Source organism: Trematomus bernacchii, unplaced genomic scaffold (assembly GCF_902827165.1).
Source record: "Trematomus bernacchii unplaced genomic scaffold, fTreBer1.1, whole genome shotgun sequence".
Lineage (NCBI taxonomy): Eukaryota > Metazoa > Chordata > Actinopteri > Perciformes > Nototheniidae > Trematomus > Trematomus bernacchii.
The window spans coordinates 2,090,769-2,116,397 of record NW_022987720.1 but is presented as its reverse complement, the minus strand read 5'-3'; the positions used below and the strand labels follow the sequence as shown (position 1 = coordinate 2,116,397).

General features: G+C 41.4%; 1 protein-coding gene across 1 annotated transcript; it reads right to left on the bottom strand.

Moving 5' to 3' along the window:
- Positions 1-20,491: 20,491 nt before the first annotated feature.
- On the bottom strand, positions 20,492-23,891 carry sox7 (SRY-box transcription factor 7). Its single transcript, XM_034144160.1, has 2 exons — positions 23,411-23,891; positions 20,492-22,339 (listed from the first exon to the last, which is right to left on the bottom strand). Exons 1-2 carry the CDS (start codon positions 23,640-23,642, stop codon positions 21,390-21,392), a joined length of 1,182 nt encoding a protein of 393 aa, XP_034000051.1. The 5' UTR covers positions 23,643-23,891; the 3' UTR covers positions 20,492-21,389.
- Positions 23,892-25,629: the final 1,738 nt, after the last annotated feature.

Below are 25,629 nucleotides of genomic sequence, written 5' to 3'. Positions count from 1 at the left end.
AGCAGAACATTTGGACTTGTTTGATCTTTCAGAAATGCTAGACTTAACTGACTGCAGTGACATTGAGCTGACTGATCTTTCGTCACTCTCCTCTTCAACATCAACTTCTTCAGAGGCATCCCCACACTTTTCAGAAGGAACTGCAGAACCTCTGGATGTCTTAGACTTTGTTGAAGCATTTGACTTCACTGATTTAGTGGATTTGGCTGTAACATTTGACCGTCCTGATTTGATTGAAATGACACTAGGTGCCCTATCTTCCTCATACTCAGTAATGGGTTCTCTATCTGAGCCGTCGCAGCATTTTGACTTACTTGATCTTGCTGAAATGTTAGACTTAATCGATTTATCAGACAAGCAGCTCGGTGACCTCTCACTGGTCTCCTCTTCAGCATCTCCTTCGTCACAAATATCATCATTATGTTCGGGAAGAGCTTGAGAAGCTTTTGATGTTGTAGATATAGCAGAGGCACTTGACTTTGCAGAGATTACACTTGGAGCTCTTTCTGTGGTGTCTGTACTGTCTGACATGGCACTAGATGCCCTTTTTTCAGCTTCATTATCTGCAGTTGGCTCTTCATCATGTCCGTCCTTATGGTCAATCTCCTCATTGGGAACTTCAGACGATTTAGATTTGCTAGATTTTCCAGAGATATTTGACTTCACCGACTTTGCTGATTTGACTGACATTGTGCTTTGGGGTCTTCCTTCACTTTCCTCATCTACTGCATTTCCACCAACTGAAATGTCAGCACTTTCTGCCGAATTTGATTTGGATGACATTACACTTGGCACTCTCTCCTCATCTTCTCCAGCCTCTTCACCTTTCGCCTCTTCTTCAAAATGTTCATCAGTATTTTGCGACATCCTCTGTTCAGTTTCCTCTTCAGCTTGTACTTCTTCAGTGAGAGAGGAGACCCTTGAGTCCTTTGATTTAATAGACGCTTTTGATGACATGGAACTTGATGCTCCTTCCTCATCAACATCTTCCTCGGATTTTTGTTGTTCGGCTGCCACTTCTGACTTCGTTGACTTTTCTGATTTAGCAGACATGCTGCTTAATGATCCTTCTTCTATGTCTTCGTCATCGTGTCCTTGCATTTCTTCAGCTGTAGCATCTAAAACGTCTGACTTGGATGTTGAAGAGGCATTTGAATGAACTGACATGGCACTTTTGGATCTTTCCTCCTCTACATCTTCAGACTCTGCATTCTGTGTTTCTTCAGATGTTTGTGATCTGCCCGAGGCATTTGATTTAGCAGACATGGCACTTGATTGATTTCTTTGTATCCCACCTTCTCCTTTTGTGTCATCTTCAGGATCTTTAGGCAATCCGCAGTTACAAGTGTATGATTTGTTTGATTTCCTTGACCTGCTTGAGGCCCCTGAAGCAACGGATGTTTTCTCTGTAGGGCTCATTGATATATTTTGTGTTGGGGATGCTTCATCCAACACTTCACTTCCTGGTGTCTCTTCCCTTTCAGGTTTACTATTCTGAGAAAATGCTCTTGAAGCACTCAGAGGGGCATCTCCATCATTCTTCTGATCCTCTTCATGGTCTATTAATACCTCAGAAGAAACAGATCCTGTTTGCTCTTCTTGCTCCATTATCTCAGCAGTTTTGACATCGACCTCATCCTTTGGGGAACAGTCGACCGAAACCTCCCGGTTGTCCGGTGTGGAGGTTTGCACCTTGCACTTTGGTGAGCAAGAATCACTCCTGATGGTGCAGTACTCTACGATTTCAGCCGTCTGCTCCACACAACTTTCTGTCTCCACTACTTGTTCTATCTGCTCTGTTGTATGATCCTCGCCCGTCTCAACCACTGTCTTTCTAGAGACCATTGTACGTGAGGATGCACTTGAGCTGGAGGTTCGAATGTGACGAGATGCTCCATGTGTCCCTGGGATGTTTTTCCAGATATCGTATTCCTGGCAGTGTCTGCAGCAGTGAGGACAGTGAGGCTCCTTTGCATGTTTTTGGCAGGGTCTTGCGATGTACGCCTCCTCTTGCTCACTCGCAGAGATGTTCTCAGATTCTGAATAGCTTTTTTCGCTGACCTGTGCAAAATATGGGTCATTGTGTCCTTGTCGGAACTCACAGGTCGTCCCTGTTTTCTTCCTTACTTCTGTGGACCAATGTAATGTTTCGTCATTTTGTAGCCTGAAGCGAACTTTCATCTCCATTGACAAACTGCCATCTTTATTCACACGAACCCGTTTCTCTATATCATCCTCTCTCATCCCGCCACCAGTGTGCAGGCAGGAGTCCACTTTATCTGGAGAGTCGGTTCCATCTGGTAATGACTTGTCAGAGGTAACTGAGTGCCTGGTTGATCTGTTGTCCGATTCCAGTTGTGAGTTGGCACTTTGCTTTGTTGCAAGTCCTTGGATTAGCATCACGACACAAAAAAAGACAAATAAAAAATAAATGACATTGTGTACTGTACAACCATACTGAATATTACAGTCTGTCGCCGGTGAAACCCTCGTTAGAATGTACAGTAATGAATTTTCAAAAACGAATTCAGTGATGAAGTCTGAGGTGGTCTGTTTTTCCTACCTCCATTGCAGCCACTGGAGTGAGAATGTAGGTTCGGGAGTTTGTCGTAAGATGTTTTCTCAAAATTCTCCACGACGGACGGATGAGAAGGCTCACGTCCCACACAGACAAGCACACTAGGGCTCTGCATAAGACTCTGAACATTGTCAATCTGAAACATAAAGAATTATTTAAGCATCAGCATGTTAACTGTATCCAGAAACAACAAACAATACTTTATATTATATTTTGGCAGAGATTGACACGCTTGTGTTTTTTGAAAGGTTGGCGTTGAGTGCCATTGACAGGCCATTATTTGAAGTAGATATCTGGCGGAATATATATTTTTTATTTTGCCTCTTAGTCCTTGTCAGCATTTATAGACACTGTCTGTGTGGAACTGAATGTTTGACATGCCAATGGTTGAACATGTGTAGCCCTACTGCTGAGTGCTTATTGAGGAGATTGTTCAAATGGGGGTTGATTGAAGCTTCTGTGGCTATTTTTCATACAACATTTGTATTACTCAAATAGCATTGAGTATTGTTATTTTGTTTGTGATATTGTTTTCATATGCCTAGTAAACACGTTTTAAAACATTTATGTTTTAGGCTGATGTTTTTTGCAGTTGAATTCTCTAAATCCCTGCAAAAGAAAAGCTGGGAGTCGAAGACAATATAAATATCTGAATCAAGTATAATCTAAGGGAAACTTCACCAGGGGAATTGTTGCAATTATGAGCTGCCTTTGTAACCAGGGGTAATTGTGTTCTCCTGTTTTATTTCACTTCTCCATGCAAGGCCTAATAAAAGGAGCTACTCCTCTCCTGTAGTTTGCCTTCATTCTGACACAAATTGCCGTCTGATAAGAAAACAGTACCTTTCCCAGTTTGATCATTTTGGCATTTTCAAAGCAGCCATCTTTCCGGATAAAGATTATCTTTTTGCTAAATATTATTAAAACATTTCAAACATAACACAATTGTAAACCCCAATAGGTAATACATGGGTTCAAACAATACTACATAACATCTTAGAACACAGTCATCTTTAAATAACAAGGAAACAAAGATAATAATATATCACTCAATTTCATTTCATATTCATATTAATTGTGTGTAAAGTCGTGAATAGATTGTAAAAATACATCTGTTCTTATTGGTTTCATGTATGCAATAGTACGTTTTTACGACACCCAATATTGAATTGTGCTGCCTCTGTTCACTGACAGCTCTGCAACAAATATTGAGAGTTTTGTTGATTTAATTTAGCTGTATGCACTCTGTTTTGATGAAAGTGCAGTTTTGATTCCTAAATCAGATGTGTGTGAAGGCAGATGAATGGCTTCCTCCATGGTCACACGAAGCCCAGGTGAAGATAATGAATTGCCACTGTGGAAGACACCTTTCTGAGACACCTCTGGTATCAAAGTAAGGGAGTAGAATCTCAACGTTGACCTGTTTTTCCTCCCTCAAAAATAGCTCTGATTTGACCAAGATGAATGGGGTGTGGAGAAATACCCCCGATCTGAATGTGTGTGTGAAGGAATATCCCGGTTTCATTCCCTCATGAACGCACTCAAAATATTTATCCCACCAGACTTCAATTACAATGAAACTCTAAATGCAAACCACATCATTCGTATTGTTTGAGTTGGTGGTGTTTTCTCCTAGATTGAATACAAGTTAAATAAACTGAATATAAATCAAACCTAATTACATGTGGATTTAGATGTTTATATAATCAGTTATCTCGAAATGTCTGCGAGTTTCGAGAGCACAAGGTTATCTTTCATATTTCAGAAATAGTAGGCATATATCATCCTCTTATTATTAAAATAAAGAGGGTCACCTTTTATAAGGTATCATCCAATGTCAGTATTTATTTTCATTTAAACATATGTATTTCTAAAATCATTTAAAATGTTGTGGGGGTTTTTTAAATCTTTTTTATATTTAGTATATTATAGTGTATTTTTATATATATATATAAAACCAATAATGCAATACTATAGGCCTAAGACTTTTAATGTGATATGATGTGTTTATTATGAATATACACCCAGATTTTTAAATAAGAGATGTTTTGAAATTGAATTTTGTGATGAAATTACTTTTTGAAATTGTGTGTTAGCAGTAGGGCTGATAGTTAACAAAACTCTCAACTGGAATATAGTAGGGAATCCATCCTGTCACTAGAGGCCTCTCTTTCACTCTGTTTATCAATCTCAGGCATGAACACCATGTGGAACAACTCTTCAAAACAACAACCGAGTGCACCTTCTTGTTTTTCTATCCCAAAGAAAAATGTTATTAAAGGCAACTCCTATAGTAGTGCAAATGTACATTTCAGATTCGAACATCCATACGATCAATTCATAAACCCACGGGACCGTATTCACTAAGGGTCAAGCAAAGAAACTCCCTCTTGAAATAAGAAATGTCCTTAACACCTCAAAGAATAACTTAATAAAAACCCCTGTTCTCACACACTCCACAGTGAGAGAACATCACTAAGGGTTTTCAAGATATTAGATGTTTACTACACAATCCTCATGGCCAAAATAATTCACAATGATGATATCAAAATATCTATACAAAATGTAGAAAAGGGATATGATGTGATCAGTCAAATTCAAGTTCACCTTTTAATTGTGTCTCTTTTATAGCAAATTAATTAAACTTTGAAAAAATGAGGGAGTTTGTAACACTAACTGCACGAAAAAATCACACTTATTATTACATGATGAATTGTTTGTGTATTATTAACATTTATTTTAAGGGTGTAGCCAATTTATCGTGCCTGTACTCTAGGTTGTTGTGATCTCACCTTGCGTCCATCCAGAGTGTACAGCTTCCTGACGTGGTACTGCATGAGCTCAGACACTTCCTCTATGAAAAGCCCAAAGCTGCGTAGACTCCTGCGGTGCAAGGCAATGGTTTTCCTTGACGAGGGGTCGCTGTTCTTCACCAGCACCAGCCTCTTGCTGTGCCTCTGGTGATGCACGTGGCCTGAATGTGCCACAGGGTGCTCCTCGGGCCTGGTGGGCCCCCTGAGGACATACTGCTGTGGCTGGTGGTGGTGACAGGGTGCATGAGCGTGATACAAAGGTGAGACATGAGTCTCTAACGCTTCCACAGCTTGGGTATGTCTATACTCAGAGCAAAGGTAGCATTCCTCCAGAGGCTCATGATGGGCCAGGATGCCATGGGTGTTGATCCAGGGGAGCCGGCTGGTGTGATGCTTGAAGGGGAGAGAAGACATGTGGGAGCCTTCCCCCCCCACAGCATTGAAGCACTGGTAGTTGCGTCTGTGGGAGGACATGTTGGGCCGGGGTCTCTCTGCTCTGGGGTCAGGGGAGCAGAGGGCAGGTCATGCTTCTCCACCACAGCCTAGGGGAAGGGGTCGCACCACACATCTGCATGGCTCCCATTGAGCTCAGGCTGAAAGAAAAAAGAGTTGAGAAAAAAGAACAGGTAAAGATCAAGCAGGGATTTGGGCTGAAAAAAGGCTTGTCTGAAAAAGTAGATCCTTACAAAGAAGCAGGCTTTAGGTTTATTTATCTTGTGTTGTGTGATGTGTGCGTATAACTAACATACACTTTTTATGTACACTTTGCTATTATACTGGTAGACACAAAACAGACAATTATACACAGACTAGGCATAGCTGTATTCACAGTTTAGCAGTTGCTGGAATCACTCACCAAAAGAACTATCTACATTTTAAAGTGGGATACACAACACAGGGTTGTTACATTCTGTATGTACCGACTGCTGACAGGATCACAGAGTAAAAGAAGACGGGAATAATGAGGATACAGCCAGAAATAAATCCACCAAGTGACTTTAAATAGCAAGATTAAGTCTCAGCTAGCAGCGAAAGTGGACATTACCTCGATCATGATTGTCACCGTCACTGAAGAAAATGCAACCATAGCCAGCTTTTCCTGCAATCAATAACGTAAGGATTACCTATAAAAAGCAGCGATATCTGCAACAGGCACAATGCATGCTTACTGTGACGATGCTAGGAGGTAGAGATAATTCATTGTTGTCTGATGAAAAGAGAGGAAAGCACAATATGATATGCAAATCAAAATGAGTCAAATCGAGGGGCTATAAAATAGGCTAAGCTTGACTGACACGTCCAGGTTTGGCTGTTGTCCTGTTATTGTATTAGCATTGGAGACAGTAGTGAAGCAGCAAGTGTTTCCTCTAGCTGAACATTTTGGCAGAGAAATGAAAAGTAATTGATTGATGTAAATATGTCGTGTTGCCAGCCGCGACCTTTAAGGCTTAAGGTTGAACCTGCAGTATATCCATTTAATGCTTACAGAGGCATTTTGTCCACCTCAAATAGAATATTTTCTCCTCCATAATCCAGGATCATGAAAGTTAATTATATTTCAGTTTTCTTATCTTAGAGAGAACATATCATTTCCATAGCCAGCTATACTTTATTTTTTGACACCAAACGATAACATTTTATATAATATATTCAATCATCTCAGTAACAAGGCTGAGATTACAAACAATGCTTGGCTGTAGATAGAAATGGTGATGATAATAGAATGTTAAAAAAAACAGGATGCCATTATTACAGGTGCCATAGGATGGTGTGTGATCATTTAAAAAAAAAAAGTATATATTTAATAGAGATGGTATATATTTGAATATATTATTTTGTTTGTAAAGATAACTGACCATTATGTAAGGTAGTGTTGGCTACTGTAGTTTGCAAACATTGCAGAATGTAGTTATTTCCGAAACATGGCATTATACATTTTTAAACTAGCTGCTACCCAGCAAATTACAGATGCAACAAATACTGACGATGACCAGCAAACATATGTGGCCTTTGAATCTCTAGAATAATACTTTTTCAGGCCAGTCTGAGTTTATCTAGTTCACCCTAGATTTTTGCATTAATTCTTTATGTAAATCACACAAACATCATACTGCCTAACATGACTAAAATCCGACATTTGATTTGCAGTTCCCAGTCTCCTTGTTTTAGTTATCGGTGCATATGTTATTTAAATGAGTCCACAAGAGACAGGAGTCCATATTACATGTACAGTACAAAGGTATGTATACTCACATGATCCACATCTCTAAAAGTCCAACATTTAAAATAAATAGTCCAAAATCCACAGCAGGAAAGAAGTAAACTCCCAAAGAAACAGCCAAAGCTTTCGCGAGCAGAGAAGCGAGAGACGAGTTCAAAAGCCTCCCTCCAGAAGCGGGCCTACCCGCTAATCACGTACATGGGAGGCTAAGGATAGAACGAAAAGCCCTGCTAATCACTCTGAGATTGGACTGAAATCTGCTGAGGCTTTGGACACATGACTTGGACTTCACCATTGCATAAAGGGAGTTTGACACGCTTTAAGGAAGCATTTGAAATCTCATTGACGATATATGACCAGGCATAATGGTCCCTCTTTAACCATTCATTATATGGCTGCTATTTCTCATGGGTTTTATCTTAAAAAAAACACAAAGACATGATTCTACTTGTTTATACGTTATACCTGATCAAATAGAACATGCACAATATGTGTATAGTGAGAATGAAGAAAATACAGCTCTTGACTTTAAATTGAGCTTTTATCGTCTGAAATGATATGTGTCATGCACCGGATGGTTTTATTTAATTATTCAATGTTTTGCGCTTTATACATTTTAATTGTTATTCTTGTATTAAACAAAATGGACACTGTTTAAAGCAACATTACCTTTTGCTATTTAAGAATTTAAAGAGTCAGTTGGTTAATTTCTTCCTACACTCCCTCAGTTTCGCTTATTTAAACCTGCCATCTTGTTTTCTGTGACATTTCCCTGAACTACGACAGAGCCTTCCGTTTTTTGCAGTGATTTGCAGCCAGAATATCCCTCGGCCCATTTCACACCCCTCCTTATTGTTGCTTCATGTCATGAAATCAACAAATAGGCTACTTAACAAAGAGTGGTCCAAAGGGTCAAAGCCAGATGAATGGGGAAATATGGCAGCATTTAAATTATCCATTTATTTTCCATGTCAATGTGATACTGATGGCAGAGGCACTCCCCCTGGCTGATGGGCCTGCATCCTCCTAGCCGCCTGGTTGGCAGTCTCCATTCGTGTAATCACGTGTTTCACCTGCATGTGTTGACATTTTTTTAAACTTTACTTTCCTCATTTAAATATTGCTCGGGTCAGCTAGATCTTCTCAAGGACAAAGCAACTTCCCCAGAGCACACGAGAGGTTACCCTTATCTGAGGCTCCCAGACGGCATGCCGATCCCTCCCTGTGATGCCGGGAGTTTCAAGAAGTGCTTCATCACAGGAGCACCCACTCCCACAAAGCCTACACAATCACACGCTCAGCGGGGGGCTGCCCCCGTGCTGCCATCTGTCTTCAGTCTTAAGGAGCTTGATGTGTCATGGTGGGGTGGAGCTGACTCGAGGAGGGCAGATTTATGTGTCCTGACTCATGGGAAGAAAATAGCAGAAAGACCCCCCCCCCGCTGAGTCATGACGGTAAGTGCTGAGAACACGGTTTTGTCCTCTCACTGCAGGCTTTCCTGTGCAAGGAAGACACCTCCCCTCACTCCTTCAAGTCAAGTGAAAGACTTGGCAGCACGAGTCATCATGATACATTTTGTTATCAAATGTCTGAATTCTGGAAACATTTTTCTTTCCCTTTTAAAGACTTTCCCCACGTCATTAATTAAATCTACAACTTACACCAAACATGCTCTCAGAGTAAATGAGAACCTGTAGTCCGCATTAAATTAATTGAACTTGATAAACAGGTACTTCAGTTGCCAGTCAGCTGTCCAGCCTCCACCCTGCCAATACAGTTTTGGAGGGATCACAGGTCGTCCAGAAGCTAATCCGTCAACACGTGAGCACCGATGCACAGGTTTAGCAGTCTTAACATGGAAAAAGAAAACTAGACATGGACCTTTTAACCCAAATGCAAGGTTATTTAAAGAAAATACTGTCACTTTAATGGTATAGTTGGTGGTCAAAAAAATAGAAGATGTAATGTAAAAATATGTGTTTTATGTATTGTGTTTTAATGCTGTATTGCATGTCTGTTGTTCATAATATTGCCCCTATTTTTTTTAACCTTATTTATTATATCATCAATATGGAAGTTGCTAAGTTTCTCTCATGTACTTATCGGTTACATAAACATATACCATTTTATTCTGTAAATGCATTTATTAAAAGCAAACTACAACAAAACTACACATCAAAAGATACAAATATATGCATTATTTGTTTAAGTTATGACGTACAAGTACACACAAAATATTAGCAACTTTGATTGTTACAGCAGAAAGAAGTACAAACAACACAGTTCTAGGATTACATCAAGTGTATTTCGTATTGATCGTGGTTAGGTATGTTTTTGTTGACTGCAGTTGCCTATCCTGAGCATGGATTTGAAATCATGAACCAATGTGCAACGTGCCGATATGAAAGCTGTCCCTCCATCCGTTGTTAATCTATCCTGAAGAAACGCCCTGAATAGATCAACTGTCAGCCTGTTGAGGATGAGAAGTACATTAAGGCACACCACAAGAAACAAAATCATTTGTTTAGGCTGTAGAGTTTATTCTAAACATTTAAGAACCTGTGCAAACCTCATGTTAATGAGTTCGCAGACAGACGTTATCTGTTAACACTTTACATGTCACAGCCAGGTCAGGGTGAGGATTGAAGGGAGGTAATGTAAAAATAACACAGAGGAGAAGCCTTGCCCACACACTTACACAATCGTACAGTAGCAGGCTCACACTCTGGGCAAATCCTATTATCCTTACAGAAAACCTCTGGAGAACACCAACTCAAGTGTCCTCCAATATTCATACATTTGGCTTGTTTTAAGTAAGCAGAACATTATATATATATGTATGTGTGTGTGTGTGTGTGTGTGTGTGTGTGTGTGTGTGTGTGTGTGTGTGTGTGTGGTGTGTGTGTGTGTGTGTGTGTGTGTGTGTGTGTGTGTGTGTGTGTGTGTGTGTGTGTGTGTGTGTGTGTGTGTGTGTGTGTGTGTGTGTGTGTGTGTGTGTGTGTGTGTGTGTGTGTGTGTGTGTGTGTGTGTGTGTGTGTGTGTTACAACCTGCCTTCATAAGACATGAGAGTTGACAATCCTATTAGTGAAAGCTAAAAGTACTCAAACATCCTCTTCTACAGCTTAATCAAACCAGGTAGTTACCTAATTATTATGCAATAAAAATATAGTAGTAAAGCTCTTTTTTAATTCTGTATATCTACTTTTTTCTGCACTTAATGACAAGAATGTGTTACCAGATGATAATTATTTCACCATTACTATATAGCTGCAGCTTCTCTCATAGCCACTAGATGCTAACTCACGGCATCAAGTTAGCGGAAGAATCTTAACATTTCTCTCAAATGTTGCCCATAGAGGACAAGCCAAACTAACTTCCTGAACTAAATCAATATTGTAAGCTTTCTAAATCAGTATACAGCTGTTGCTACGAGTATGATAGCAATCTGCTTGCAGCCAATCCTAAAAAAATGATTATACATATTATCATGAACTGGGTTTGAGAAGTTCCCCCCGGGCTTAGGTTTGGGTCTGACCTATGTCCTGTTCCCCTTTTTATTTTGATCTTCACTTTGCTTTCAAATAAGGAGAAAACAAAAAGTTTAATCATTCAAAGACTAGATAGAATAAATATAATTAAGTAAATCAATTATAAATATAATTGGTTTATTGAATTAAAGAAGAAATAGTTGTTCTCTTAAATGTTCACATGCCAGATGGTTGTAGTATAATCTGAAAGCTACATCATATGCTTATATGTAATTGTCTGTAGGCCTGCTCTTCTCTGTAGAATTATTATCCCACTACTAAGCAGAAATTGGTCGGTTTAGAGGTAGCATAAGTTGGCCAATAAGGTCATGGGCTATTGTAATGAATGGGGTTTTGTAGATCCTTAGTTCCAAACACATTGGGGAATCAGCACTGTGAAAGTGCAGACTAAACATTTTGCAAAAGCAACATTTAGAAAACTAAAGGGTCAGGTCTTGCACAGTGTGCTTCAAAAGTTGTGATTTCCGAAAAAGCCCAATAATACATGTATTTACCCCATATGCTGCTGTTTTTATATATGGAGCATTTCAAGTGCCAGGGAGCTTAAACGTGATATAACTGTAGCACATAATACTATTATTTGATATTTTTGTAAAATAAGCCTAATTCACTAGAAATTAGAAAAATATCAGAAAAAACAACATGGTATAGTACGTCCAAAACATCAGAAAAAACAACATAGAAAGTACGTCCAAAATATGCAAAAAACAACATGGTATAGTACGTCCAAAATATGCAAAAAACAACATGGTATAGTACGTCCAAAATATGCAAAAAATACATAGTATAGTATGTCTAAAACATCTATATAAACTATGACTTTTGAATGTAAGTGTATTAAATGGTAGCCTCTGTTTTGAAAATAATTAGTGCTCACACTCTAATGGCGCATTTCCACTACACGGTCGGCCTCGGCCACGCTCGGTACGGCTCGGTACGGCTTGGCCTTAACAGGGCCGACTCACTTCATGCTGCGCTTCCATTACAGTTTAGGAACTGGGGTAGTTACTATCGTAACGCAGTGTAGGCGGAGCCGTGACGTCATCTTCAATGAGAACTCCAGAAACACAACACAGCCGTTAGCTGTTAGCACTCAGAGCTCACAGCTCCTTATATATGTTCAGAAACTCGACAAAAGTTAAACAAGTACACACCACAGACTGCCTGTGTCATGGTGAATACAGTCGCTGCTTTATTTATGTCTGTATAGGCCGTTGTTGTGAGTGTGGACGGTCGGAGCATATACTGCGTTAGCTTAGCCAATCTCCATCTAGAAAAACACGCATTTTAAAAGGTTTTTCGCCTGCCGTCTGTCTGCAGACTTGACAAAGCATTAATTCATGGTTTTTACTAACCGGTATCAGTATGTTGTTACTTCGGCATCATTTTGAAACGTGTATTACAATTAAATCACGGTCAAATATGTCCATCTTGTTGTAGTTGTAGCCCCCTTGCCAGCGCTCCTCTCTCTAGTTTAGCATACTCAGCCCGACTCAGCCCTGTTTGTTGGCCTCGATAGAACCACAATTTTCTCGGGCCAGAAAAGACGTGAAAAAGTGGCCCCGGGCCGGGCCGGGCCGGGCCGGAACTAGGCCTAGTGGAAGCGCAACCAAAAACGGGCACGGCACGACACGGCACGCTTAAAGCGAGCTCCGCGCTGTAGTGGAACTGCGCCATAAGTGGAGGCCAATGGTCAGCGAGTTCAGGCTTTGTGCCCACTATAGGTCAGTGGATACGTGACTGTAGCTGCTTTATTTGCTTATCAGAGCTTTCAGCTATCTCTGCTCTTAAGTATTCCGCCATCTGTAATAAACATAGACCTCTACCGCTCATATCCTGTTTTGAAGCTGTCAACATATTACTGAACTCTGGGGACAACTGAGTGAGTCATTTCCATGTGTCTCATTTTTGATGTTGAGTCTTTAAGGAAGCTAGGCTGAGCATCCAGCAGGAAGGGATTCCTCCGAGCTCAGACATCAACAACATCCCGAATATTGCATCCCTAACGTAAAGGTTGGAGGAATGGGAGTGAGCGTGGAAATGATGCCAAAGTGACCTGTTGTCAAGGTCAGTCAGGAGAGCTCTTCAGCAGAACTTCTGAGTGTAAACAGCACACATCAAGGCAGCGGAAATGCTTAGAGTCATGCCTGACGTACTTTATCTCTGAATAAGCAGCTGTAATGGGGTTTGTTGTTCCAGTATGTAGGAACTTGCATCACTGATCAGTCATCTTCCATGACTACACTTACACATGTTTTCTGGCACCTGGTCGACAGAGACTTCAGTTGTAGTTCCAGAGATGTGGGCAGGATGTCTTCGTGCATTATGTGGCTCTTACCTCTTTCAGGTCAGATAAAAACGAATAAATAACAAGTTGATTCAAATGCTTTTATTGTCTGACTTACAGTCCAACACCCAAAGATATTCAGTGTTTCAAGCCAGCACATTTCTTTCTTTCTCACATTTAAGAAGCTGGAATCACCAAATGTTTGCTTAGAAAAAAACCTTATCGCTTAAGGTTTTGTGGTCATTTCCAACATACACATTATAATGCTAAGAAAAGAATCCACTGAAATAAGAAATACAGAGAGCAAATGCACAGTGTGTGTCCTGAAATCAGATCCACATGAGATAAACATGAAATCGTGTTTAAATGTCACCTTTAACATTTTCAAATATGTTAGAAAGCTGTTTTTTGAGAGCTTTTCAGTTCATGATTTAATTTATAATAAATATGCATTTTAAATGTATAGCTATATCTAACCCAGATATATACGTTATATGTGTAAGAAGTAGCCAAAGCAAGGAAATATGAAACCTTCTTTTTTTGTTTACCAAAACTATAAATAAATCAGCAACAATGACATCAAGTCCACATTTTTGTTAACGATGAAGATAGGTTAATTATTATTTCTTTATGTGCTTATGCCAGCTACAAAGCACATTTTGTCCTGTAGAAAAGGTTGTTAAACTCAATTCTACTTTTATAAATAAACGGTATCCACTCTAATTTTATGAATGATATTTGTTGAAATATATGAAACTTAATTACACTCCTTGTTTCTCTCAAGCTGTCATCAGGCCACTTGGCTGTTTGCTTTGTCTATCCTCCACAGTAGCTCTCTCACACCGCTGAACTTATAACATCACTCATCTAAATCATTAGTGCGTCTGCATTTCAGGATGCACGCTGAGTAAACTCTGTTGGTGCAGGACACCGGGGCCAGAGCCGCCATTTCAGTATGTAGACGCACTAAAATGGAAAAGATGGGGAGTGACTTAAGATCAAAGACATCCCTTTGCCCTTGAAATGTAATGTTAGGACACAGCCTTAGCTCATGCTTTTCACAACATTTTAAAAGATTACCAAAGTAAGCAGGAATTAGCAATATACTCAACAGATTTAGTGTATATCTGATCCCAATCTAGACAGAAGAAAGTTGTCAGAAAAATGAAAACACTGCACAAAATGTTATAAATATCTCAATTTATGAATCAGAGATATGCAATGCCTCTCCCAGTTATTCCCACAATACGGCATCACACGCGGAACAGATAAGGATGTTCTATCTCTTAAATGGAACAACCACATTGCAATTAGGAAGCACAATAGGAACATCCTCCTCCACATTGAGGTGAAGAGTCACACCCCCCCTGGGAGAATCTGCAGCAGTCCAAAACAAGCCAGATAGCGCTGCAGCACACAGACAGTAGACCTCAGAGAGAGAAGGAGAAGGACCAATGCGGGCCAGGGCAGTAAAAATAGGACATGCACTGCAATTTCTCATCACCTTTTTTTAATAATAATACATGTCATTTAAAAGTTTTTATACATCTGAACTTGTCAGTGCTGTTGGAATGCAGTGAAATATCTGAACACACAAGCTCTTAATAAAGTGGGGAGTTTGCTGAAATGCACATAGTTTTGGAAGACATTTCTCAATCCTTTTTTTTTTTGTACATCCTGCAGCAGAAGCTTTACCGCCTGTGCCGATTTTGGTAATCAGGCCGCGCTTATGGGTAAATGGAAATCTAGCCTTCTCCTTCCCTGGGTTGGCAGCCATGTGCTGGCCTCCCTATACGCGGTTGCCGGGCGCCTGTATCTGCTTAGAACAGGTGCCGGATCCCGTTCAGCTGCAGCATTCACAGCACAGGTACGGGTGGGAGGCCCTTGGCTGCTCACACAGTCCCCCAAGTTTTCCAGGGGTCCCCATCTGTGTCCCCGCACATCCTCTGCCACATGGCACCTGTCCCTCGACGAGTCTGGTCCATTCTTCGTCCGGCAACGTACACGCCTGCCTGCCACCCCGCACGCTGCCTGTTGTTGAGCCACAATGAGATGAAGAATAGCTGCACCCATAATCCCTTGCTGTGAGAGACGCGTGTGTGTGTGTGTGTGTGTGTGTGTGTGTGTGTGTGTGTTTTCTCCCTCCTTCTTTTCCTCCTTTGGCCAGATTTAGGGCCAAGTACAAATTGTAAACAGGTTATTATGCTGCTGTAACACACTCCAGCTGGAAATGCACTCCGACAACATTTAGTGTTTTTCTGTTGTAATTGTGTCTTTATCCGTCGCACAGAGTAGTTTCATTTGGTGTAAAGTTCACTGCGTTTACTGTGATTAGGATGCTATAATGAGTTTGTTGTTCTGTATCTGTAGGGCTTGACAGGAAAGACAGGATTTTCCCTGCAGAATCACTTAGTAAATAACTTTGCCTCATCTATTTGCAAATTACTTTTGTGATTTTTGCAGCTGCATGCAAGTATTATGTTTAAGTAAGCGACATTTCTTCATCAGAATCAGAACCAGGTTTATTACCAGGTAGGTTGACACATACGAGGAATTTGACGTGGTGTTGTGGTGCATACATAAAGGTAAAACTAAAATGTAAAACACAGATAGAAAACTATTTTAAGAAAAAGTATAGTCAAATATAGCAGTATTTACTTTGAAATAGAATGGAATAAAATATGTGCATTAATAAAAAAAAACAGATATTGTGTGCATTAATGTAATGCATAGAGTCTATGATGAATAAATAAAACTCGTACACACCATGATATACAACAACTATAGAAGGCTTAGAGGGCTATCTTTAAAGGGCATCCCAGTCTCAAGATTTGATAAGCCTTAGTCACGTACTTCAAATCAGTCCCTTCCTCTTGACCTATAGTAAATAACGTCATTTAGCACATAATGCTTGACCTAAAATATGATGTGATTGGACGCTCCCTCGCCGGCTACACAATAGATGCTGGACCAACCAGACAGTCGGCCTCCTCGTGCCTCCGGAGGATGATATTTAAAGTGATCACTGCTCACCTCGGCCCCAGCAGATGGATAATACTTTACACAGCTGTGCAAACCTCTGCACCGAGCCTGACGCTGTTACCTTGACAGTTGGTGTTGAGTTAGACCGCCAAGTTGTTTGTTTGCCCAGGGAAGTGACATGACGGCAGAGGAGGAAATAGGAAACATAACAGACTACCTGACGGACTCATTCCACAGGCTTGACCTGAGACTGGAAGTGAGCCAGTCAGCAATCAGAGAGAAATAACAAGCTCTTGTTTGTTCAGCCTATATCCTTATATTCACAAATATAGTTGTAACGGAGGTGATCTCTGGGGCCATAGATCTCGGTCTCCGTTACGTATTATATAGCTTCACTATTGGCGAAGTATATTCATTTGCTCCACGGTAAAACATTGCACAGGAAGGAAGCATTTGATATAAAAGAGGACAAGAGCTTGTGTGGCGTTCAAACCCGTTTATTGAATGGTTGACGTCAGTATGAGAACACATTCATCCTTAATGTCGGGGCTGGATTGGCACGCCTATGGGTGAACAAAGTGTGATTAGCGTTTCTAGGAATTCCTTAGATGTTTGGGCTAAGCAATTTGTCCTATCATTCCTGCACTAGTTAACATCATAACACTCACCTCCACCTGCTCTCCCGTCTCCTGTCCCAAGGTCCGTCACCGTAGAGTCCCCGGGGAAACGGCGAACCCTCTTTTATCGTTCCGGATGGGGAGCAGGATGGAGGCAGGGGTGGTTTTATATCATGAACATTGATGTTGTTGGTTTATAATATTTTTATTTTCATACATGAATTAGGTATAATTTAAGTAATGGATGTTTGTTATTCTCAACTAAATGTTTATTGTTATTTAACTGGTTTCCTTATCTGAGCTTACCATCTCTGCACATGCCACCCCTTTTGATGGTACGGTCCAATTGATGGGCCTATAAAAGGTGGCATGTAAAGGCCCGGACACACCAAGCCGATGTTGGCCGTCGGTGGGCGTCAGGCCGACGATCAGCGTCGACACGCCCTACTCAGATTGGTGTGTCCCGCACCGTCGTGTCTTTTCAGCAGTGCCGACGCCTTTTCGGCCGAAAACAGCAGTCGGCCAAAGGCAGTCGGCAAAATAAATCACTCTGATTGGCTGTTCAGCTAGCGAATCAGTGCATGAGAAGCGAAACGGAAGTGAGGGACCCAAACAAACTATTAAGAAGGCAAATCTGAGATTTCATTTAACTCCAGCTCTCGACACAGGTTCGGGAAAGCCCATGAGCTTCTCGTTGTAGAGTGAAAATGGAACGCACACGCTATTTGTTGTTTGTTTATATCACGCAGTCTGTTATTCTTCTCTTGGTTATCACGCAGTCTGTCTTCCGGTTGTTGCCTCTTTTGAATGACGAATACACACTACCGCCGCCTGCTGGTAAGGAGAGTTATTGCCACTCACGCATGCGCAGTTCGTACGTGCTTCTTGGCCGTCGGCTGAAGTCTTTGCGGTGTGTTCCAGTGCGACACATGGCCAAAACCATAGACTGTATATGGCCAAAACGCAGAGACGCGAGGCAACGCAACAGTCGGGGTCCGTCTGTGTCAGTTCTTTGGTGTCAGCTTGGTGTGTCCGGGCCTTAAGGCTCATTGAGAGAAGGGATAGTGTTGGAGACAGTCATATGGGGATATTGATGTTGTCAACCATGTAAGGATGAATAAATTCCCACACCGGGTTTTATCAGGACGTTCTGCCTCCTTACTTGGTCGGGCCGCTCACTTGTCAGCCTCACAATAGTAAATCTTGTTATTCTGCAAATGTGAAACATTCAAATAGTCAAATTTAAAGAGATGCACACACAGAAGAGGGGGCTTTACACACAACACCTGCATCGGGTTGTGTATAAAGTGTACATTTCATGCGGTTCACAACAATGTCATGGCAGTTTTTGTTGACACCTTATTTTCTCTTTTCTTTCTTGTTGATTTATTGCAGCTGAAACTGCAGCGATGGCTGTCTTAGTTTTTCTGCAGAAGCTTCTGACAAAAGGTTACGATGACGATGAGTCAACTTCTTGGGAGGAAAGAATCGAGGCTGACAAGTTGAGTGTTTTGCCCTCACTTCCCGAAAAACTTAAAAGTCACAGGATTGTCAATCCTCTGATTAAAATCCTTCAGAGCTCTTCTGGGAATTTTTACAGAAGGGATTTGGTTTATCAAAGTGTTATTATCCACAGGAGATTTGAAGTGGTCAGTTTGTTGGAAATCAGTGTGATCTTAATGTGTTGGACACCAAATGTTTATTACTCATCACTGCAGAGGTACCTTAATGAGAACGTTGATCACAAAAACAACAGGACCATTATATAAAGTTTAAATGTAATATCAAATTCATATTAATTATGGTTTCTTATAGTTGTATTGTATGTATGTATTTGAATTTGATGCGTTTGCTGTCCTGTGCAAAAATGTCTCTGAACGCCAAAAGTGGAATTGTTTTTTAAAAATTGAACAAAATGTTTTTGTCTGAAAAAGATTATCTAAATGTCACTTTGATGAAAAAGGACTGTTTTCTTAGTTCATCTAATTTGCTGTAAAGATTTTCTTAGACATGTGGGACATTAAACACTTACTCTAATATCAACACATAACACCATACTACAGTAATACAAATGCATTATGTTACAATTTACGCTAAAGTACCCTTTTCTTGTGTACACTAGTCTGGCCTAATGTGATGATGCTTGAGTCCTTGTCCGTGTCACAGTGTCCTACCCTGAGGCGGTGCATGTGATTATTGAGACACTGCAGGTGTTTACCAGGGGAGTCTGCAGCAGCACCCTGAGCTGACCCTAACAACTCTGGGGCCGACGGTGCACCGAAGACCTACTTTCTCACCCCGCAGGCCTGGGGCACCACCCGTAAATGCATCCAAAATATGGTCGCACTTGAAAGGGGACCCTTTGCAGAGTTTGGACCCCTGCAGGCACAGAGGCTAATGATCTAACCCCAAAGAAAGGAGCATGAAATCGGCTGGCTACAAACACTGGTGCTTGATAAATGTTGTGGTTCTGGTCAGTTTAATCACATTGTCAGCAAGGTGTGTCAAAAGCACACAATCATAGTTGAATGTGGGTATAAAGAAGGTATTTTAGGTACATATGTTTAACACAAGTGTTGTTTTCTGATTTGAGAAACGGTGATATGTTTGTGGTTTGTCTGTGTACAACAGGCCAGGTTGACAAAGCCTCTCCTGAAATATGGTGGGTGAGTAAAGACGGGTAAGTGAGATGCTAATCAGCACGGCAGTGTTTCCTCCCGCTTGCTGAACAGCGGGTTCCCTTCCCTCACTCTGGCTCTTTAATGCAGGGCCCAGCCAGGCCCAAACATCCTGACGGAGAGAGGCTTTTCCCTTATCAGTCAGGAAACACCGCTCCTCCGCCACATCCTCTTTACAAGAAGCACGACTCAACCGTTCCCAAAAAAATGCAGGAAAACCAGCCAGACTCCAGGATTTGTCAAAAGCCCCTGAATTCCTTTTATAAAAAAAAAGAGGGTGAGGGGAGGGGTGGAGTAGGGGGGTTACAAAAGAAAAAGAAGAGAAAAATGAGCAGGGTGTAAAACAGTCAACGAAGCCCTGGGATTTATTTTTTTATTTATTCTGCACAGATTACCAAAGGTCTGCATCAGCAAGATAGAACGCAGGGTGAGGGGGTGGGGTGGAAGAAGTGGGGTCCGGAGTGCCTAAGAATGGCACCCAGAATAAGACTCCAGGAAAACAAAGGATGGTTGAGATGGAGGCGGGTGGCGACGGCTGTGCCTGTTTTACACTAATCCTCTGAACCGGGACGAAATGCAAGCGAGAGGAGACGGAGAGAAGGAGGATGTGATGGAGGGCGGTGTCAGAATGGGCCACTTGCAGCTTGGCTAAATAGAGCCCAAAATAGAAGAAATCGTGTGACCCTGAAGTCCAAGCTGGACTAATACGACCCACCACCCCTCCACTTGTGTGTGAAATCATGTAGTTACAAACAAAATACTTTTCTTTCTTTTATTTATTTAATTCAGGACATTTTTTATTACGTGATAAATATATGAGGATAAATCTGCTTCCCAACAATACCTTAAATTATACTACATATTTATTTTGGTGTATGTTTTCTGCCGACACATTTCCAAGCAGCAACTGCGTTAATATAAAAAATGGAACTTTATTTTAAATTATTGTCTTTCACAAACCTAAATCAGCATACATTTATAGTTACCATTATTATTTTTCATCGTAGAGGTTATGATTATATATTATTAAGTACTTGGGAAGAAGTATAAACGCCTTTTTTCTTCATTATACACCATTCTGTTAAATTGCATAAGAAATGGCCAACTAAAACCTCAATCAATTACAACTAGTGAGGTAAAACTCCCACGCTAATGAGAGCGAGAACATATAATACAAACATTCGAATGGAAAGCGTCGATAATAGCATTACAGTAGCATTTATGCAAAACATCAAAGGACTTAAATTAGCTACTAAAGAGCGTCTGTACATGCCACAGTGGAAACAGTAACTGGTGACATTTACAAGTGGACAAAAAGTTTTTACGATTGTTCTTCTGGTTTAGAAATGTCATGACAACTGGAGGCGGCATACTATAGTATTTTGTGTCTGCATCCCTGAGGTGTCCATCTCCCTTTTTTTCATATTCCTCTCATCGCTCTTTGTTCTTTCCTCGGCTTCAGACAATCATATTGCTCAGTGATCACTTTAGGTTTGAATCATGGTGGGATGATGTTGCTCATGGATGCTTATACAAGATTTGAAATGACAGATAAGAGCACCAAAACTGTTCTCCGACTGGCACCCAAGTGCAACATCATCCCAAATGTCTTCACCCATTTAGACCCCATAGTGTCTCTGATCAGCCCCATGTGTAATGTGAGCTTACGAGATGCCGTAGTTGTTGTAGTAGGCCGCCGTTGCGTCTGCGAGAACTGAAATGAGGCTGGATTCTGTGGAGCTGCTGGGAGGGGCAGAACCAGCACTGGGAGACGTCAGCTGGATGTGTCCTGTAACAGTCAGGCTGCTGCTCTGCTCGGGGTGGAACCCGGGCCCATTGGAGTTCAGGTACTGGTCAAACTCATCGCGGTCCACCTCACCCAGGAGCTCGGACTGGCTCAGCTGGTCCAGAGACTCCAGGTGACCCTGGGTCTCTGGTGGGGGGGACAGCTGACCCAGGTGTCCCTGGTGGAGCCCGTGGTGGATATGGTGGAAAGATGAGCTACTGTAGTAAGACAGCGGGGGGACGGGGATCAGTCCCCCACCACCTTGGGACATGAGAGAGATGTGACCCATGTGTGCGCCCCCACAGTGGATCTGGCTCTGAGAATAGTCAGTGTGGTACGGGGGCGGGCTGCCCATGTGTGTCTGACTCTGGTGGTGGTCGTCTGGGCAGGAGGAAGAGGAACTACCAGATGTGGAATAATAAGAGGGGGGGACATGCTCGTGGTCCATGGCATCTAAGGGGGACATCTCAGGGGGGGTGGGCAGGCCGTAGGGGTAGGTGTCAAAGCTACTGCTGGAGGGGGCCGGGTCTCTGAAGCTTCTGACGCCGGGCAGCGGGCTGGGGCCGGAGAAGCCGCTCCTGAGGCTGCCCTCGTCTTTGTCCAGGGGGTGACAGAGGACCCTCTGCTCGGGCAGGGCGTTCTGATCTGGGGCCAGCCCGCTCAGCAGGAAGCCGGGGTCCACCCGCTTGCAGATGCGTTTCAGCTGTTTCTTCCTGCGAGGCCGATACTTGTAGTTAGGGTAGTCCTGCATGTGCTGCACCCGGAGCCTCTCTGCCTCCTCCACATAGGGCCTCTTATCAGGGGGGGTCAGGGCCTTCCAGGACTTGCCTGCAAGAGGAAAACACAGATTTAATTTAATTTATTTGAACTGCAAATCTTGAATGAGTTTGTAATTCAGTGTTGCACTTGTCTGTTAATTGTTTAAAGTCTGTTCTAACACAATGATAAATTACAGAATACATTTTCTAAGACACACAATTTCTACAAATTGTAAAAAACCCATAAATAAGTTTTGTGTGTATGTTTGAATAAATGTTTACACTTATACTCCCTTTTTGGATAATAAAGATACGACAATCCTATTTATAATGGTGGAATTGCAACAAGATTGTCAACATTAAACATAGGTACAATAGCACTATAAAACAGGCATTCAATTAATAATAAGATTAGACTTTACTTTACTTTCAAAGGAAGACTCATAATTGCTATATTCATTTTTCATTCACTCGTAAAAGTAAAGAAAAATCATCTATTAACTTCTACTGAAAAGCTAATAATCAGCTTATTTTACTTTAAGTTATTAATTGTTTATAAAAGGGAAATAGTGCCCTTTTTTAGGATGAACACAAGTCCCTATTTTACCCTTATTTATGAAAGCATATTTTAGATGTTTTGCCGTTCTGGAATTGGCTTTAACCTGATCTCCGATTTGCCAGATTTTGAATTTGGCACTAAATACTAATCCACTACCAGCGTAAATCCAACGCAGAATCATATATTTTCTTTACTAAGTCCATAGTCTTAACGAATGTTACGGTTTAACGGGGATATTCACTTTGAGCAACGCGCTTCATAATGTCTGAAGTTACGTAATTAATTAATTTGGTCTGACAACTAAGATTAAACACGTTGCTTTGTTGTCTTTTCTTTTTAAAACACATTTACCGATAACTGTCTGTTTTTTCAGATTCTAATGTAGGCTACTTATCATTTTTGTGTTGGAAACAACTCTAAAACTTTAGGAAAAACCTCTGAGGCCTGAGGGCAATTATAAGTGTGAGGACCGTAAAAAATAGCAGTAATAATATTGACAATAATAATAGGCTATGCAAATATTACTGCTCACTTAACAAATAAAGTTGTTAATTAACAAAACTTTAAATAACTTTTTCTCACCCAACATTTTGCTGAGCTCGGCATTGTGCAGGTCTGGGTTTTGAACCGCCAGTCTCTTGCGCTCGTCTTTGGCCCAGACCATGAACGCGTTCATGGGCCGTCTGATGCGCGGCTCCGGCGCCTTGTCCGCGGGGGTCCTTTGCGGGCCGTGTCCGTCAGACGCGTCCCCGTCTCCTGGAGGACACTCGAAGGACTCCGGCCACGACGAGTACGCGCTGATGAGGGCTGCCATGTGCGCACTCTCCTGTCCAAACTTAGGATGCGCTTCTCACTCTCTCTCTCTCTGATAAGTTTTCTTCTCTGTGGAGGTTGACTAAAGGCTGATTAAAAAAACTACAGAAACTGCTTTTATAAAATCCAGCGGTGTTTAACACTGCCTGAATCACTAGAGCTACAGGCGACAGTCAGAAGTCAGGACAGGTTTGTGGAGATATGCTCAGCTGCGGCTCCTCCTCGTGAGTTATGATTCAGTCTTTCCTGGTGGATGGGGGAGCGCTTTATATTTGAGGAGCAGGTTCCAGGAGAAGCCCCCGAGGACTCTCGGCTCCTCCTTGATTGCAAGTTGAGCCCCGTGAAAAGGGAAAAGAGAGAGAGCAGCATTTCAACACCATTTACTACTTAAACTGGCCTCACAACAAAACAACACTTTCCACTGACAGAGAGCGAGAACTCAGTCACTGTGCAGGTTTATTTGATACAATTATGTTGGGTACACTTCATAAAGGACCAGGGTGAGTCAAAATGGAACAACTGAAATAATTGTTACCTAGAAAACGAATTCCTTATTCTACATACACTTCATGTTGCTGTAGGAATTTGGCAACATTGTTTTTTTTGCTTTCCAACAAGGTTACCCTCACCTGACAAACTGATCTAACCTGTCTTGCTCAACGAGTAATACTTGAAAACTGCACTGGATACAAGTGTTTATAGATTTCCACTCCTAAGCATTAAGGGTGTCATGGTCCTGGGAAACAAAACTTTTTATTTTTAAGTTTTTATAATGTGCTGCATCTTTGAATATATTTGAAACTCCTAAGGATCGATATTATACTATTTTAAAATGACTGTACTGAGTTCTCTTTGATAGTTTGGATGCAGATCAATGTGGAACCTGCGAGGAGATGAAACCAGTGAACACTACAAACAAATCAGTTTCCTTCTGTGGCCAGAGGCTCATATCAAATCCATGAGTTCCTGTTGACAGGATACTCTTGGGCTGCAGCCATGTAGAAGCTCACACTTTTACACACAAGGGCACACACACACTGCTGGAACACAGCTACTGATCACAGGTCAGATAGTATTTTGGTTTGTAATATTTATGGGGGAGGGAGTAACCTGATAACAGCTACTGGTTTAACGTTTTTCCCCTCCTAACCTCCAATCCAATCTTAAGTTGCAGTACACATATTTTGCTCCGTTGTGATTCCCTGACCATCAAACTTAAGTGTCAGCTCTAGCTGTGTGTGAACCTTGCCCCCCCCCCCCCCCCCCTCACAGGAAGAGGATACGGCACCTGAAGCCACAGATAGTGCATAGGGCAGGCACATCAGTGATATATAGAGCCATGTTGCTCTGACATGGGCCACATTGAAGTGAAGTCAGTGTGAGTAAAAGTCACAGCAGAACAAGTGTGAGAAAACAGGAGTGAGCAAGTCTGATTGACAAAGTTAGAGTTTCATATATTTGCAATTTGGAATGAAGCACATGAAAGCTCTGAGTGGTGGGTTTCTGAAATGACTAATAGCTTTATGTATGTGTGGGTGGGAGCTGCATCAGCCTGCTGTTGTTTACCCTTTCAGAGTAAAAGACATGTGGCTACTGAAGACTTGGCGAGGGGGTTTGTCTTGATGCATGTGCTGCATAAAGAATTGTCACTATGGTAACTTAAATCAAGCATCCAGTTTTAAAATAAATTCCAGTGTTTAACGTTGTTAGGCCAAACCTTTATCACTTTTATGTTTCTGCGTCATATATAATCTGCTGTATTAAAACCTCAATCTACGGTTTTAATTTAATTTCAAAATAAAAGTGAGCTGCAACATTACGTGGAAATGTCAGTAAATGTGGTGTAACACATTAACACGGTTGTGACGTTTAAAGGGAAAGGGACATGTCATTCTTTCTTCACATTAAACATGATAGCAACATGAGAGCCAAATGAATGTGAAAACAATTTATATTTGGGTAAAATAACTGCTTGTAATAAACTATCA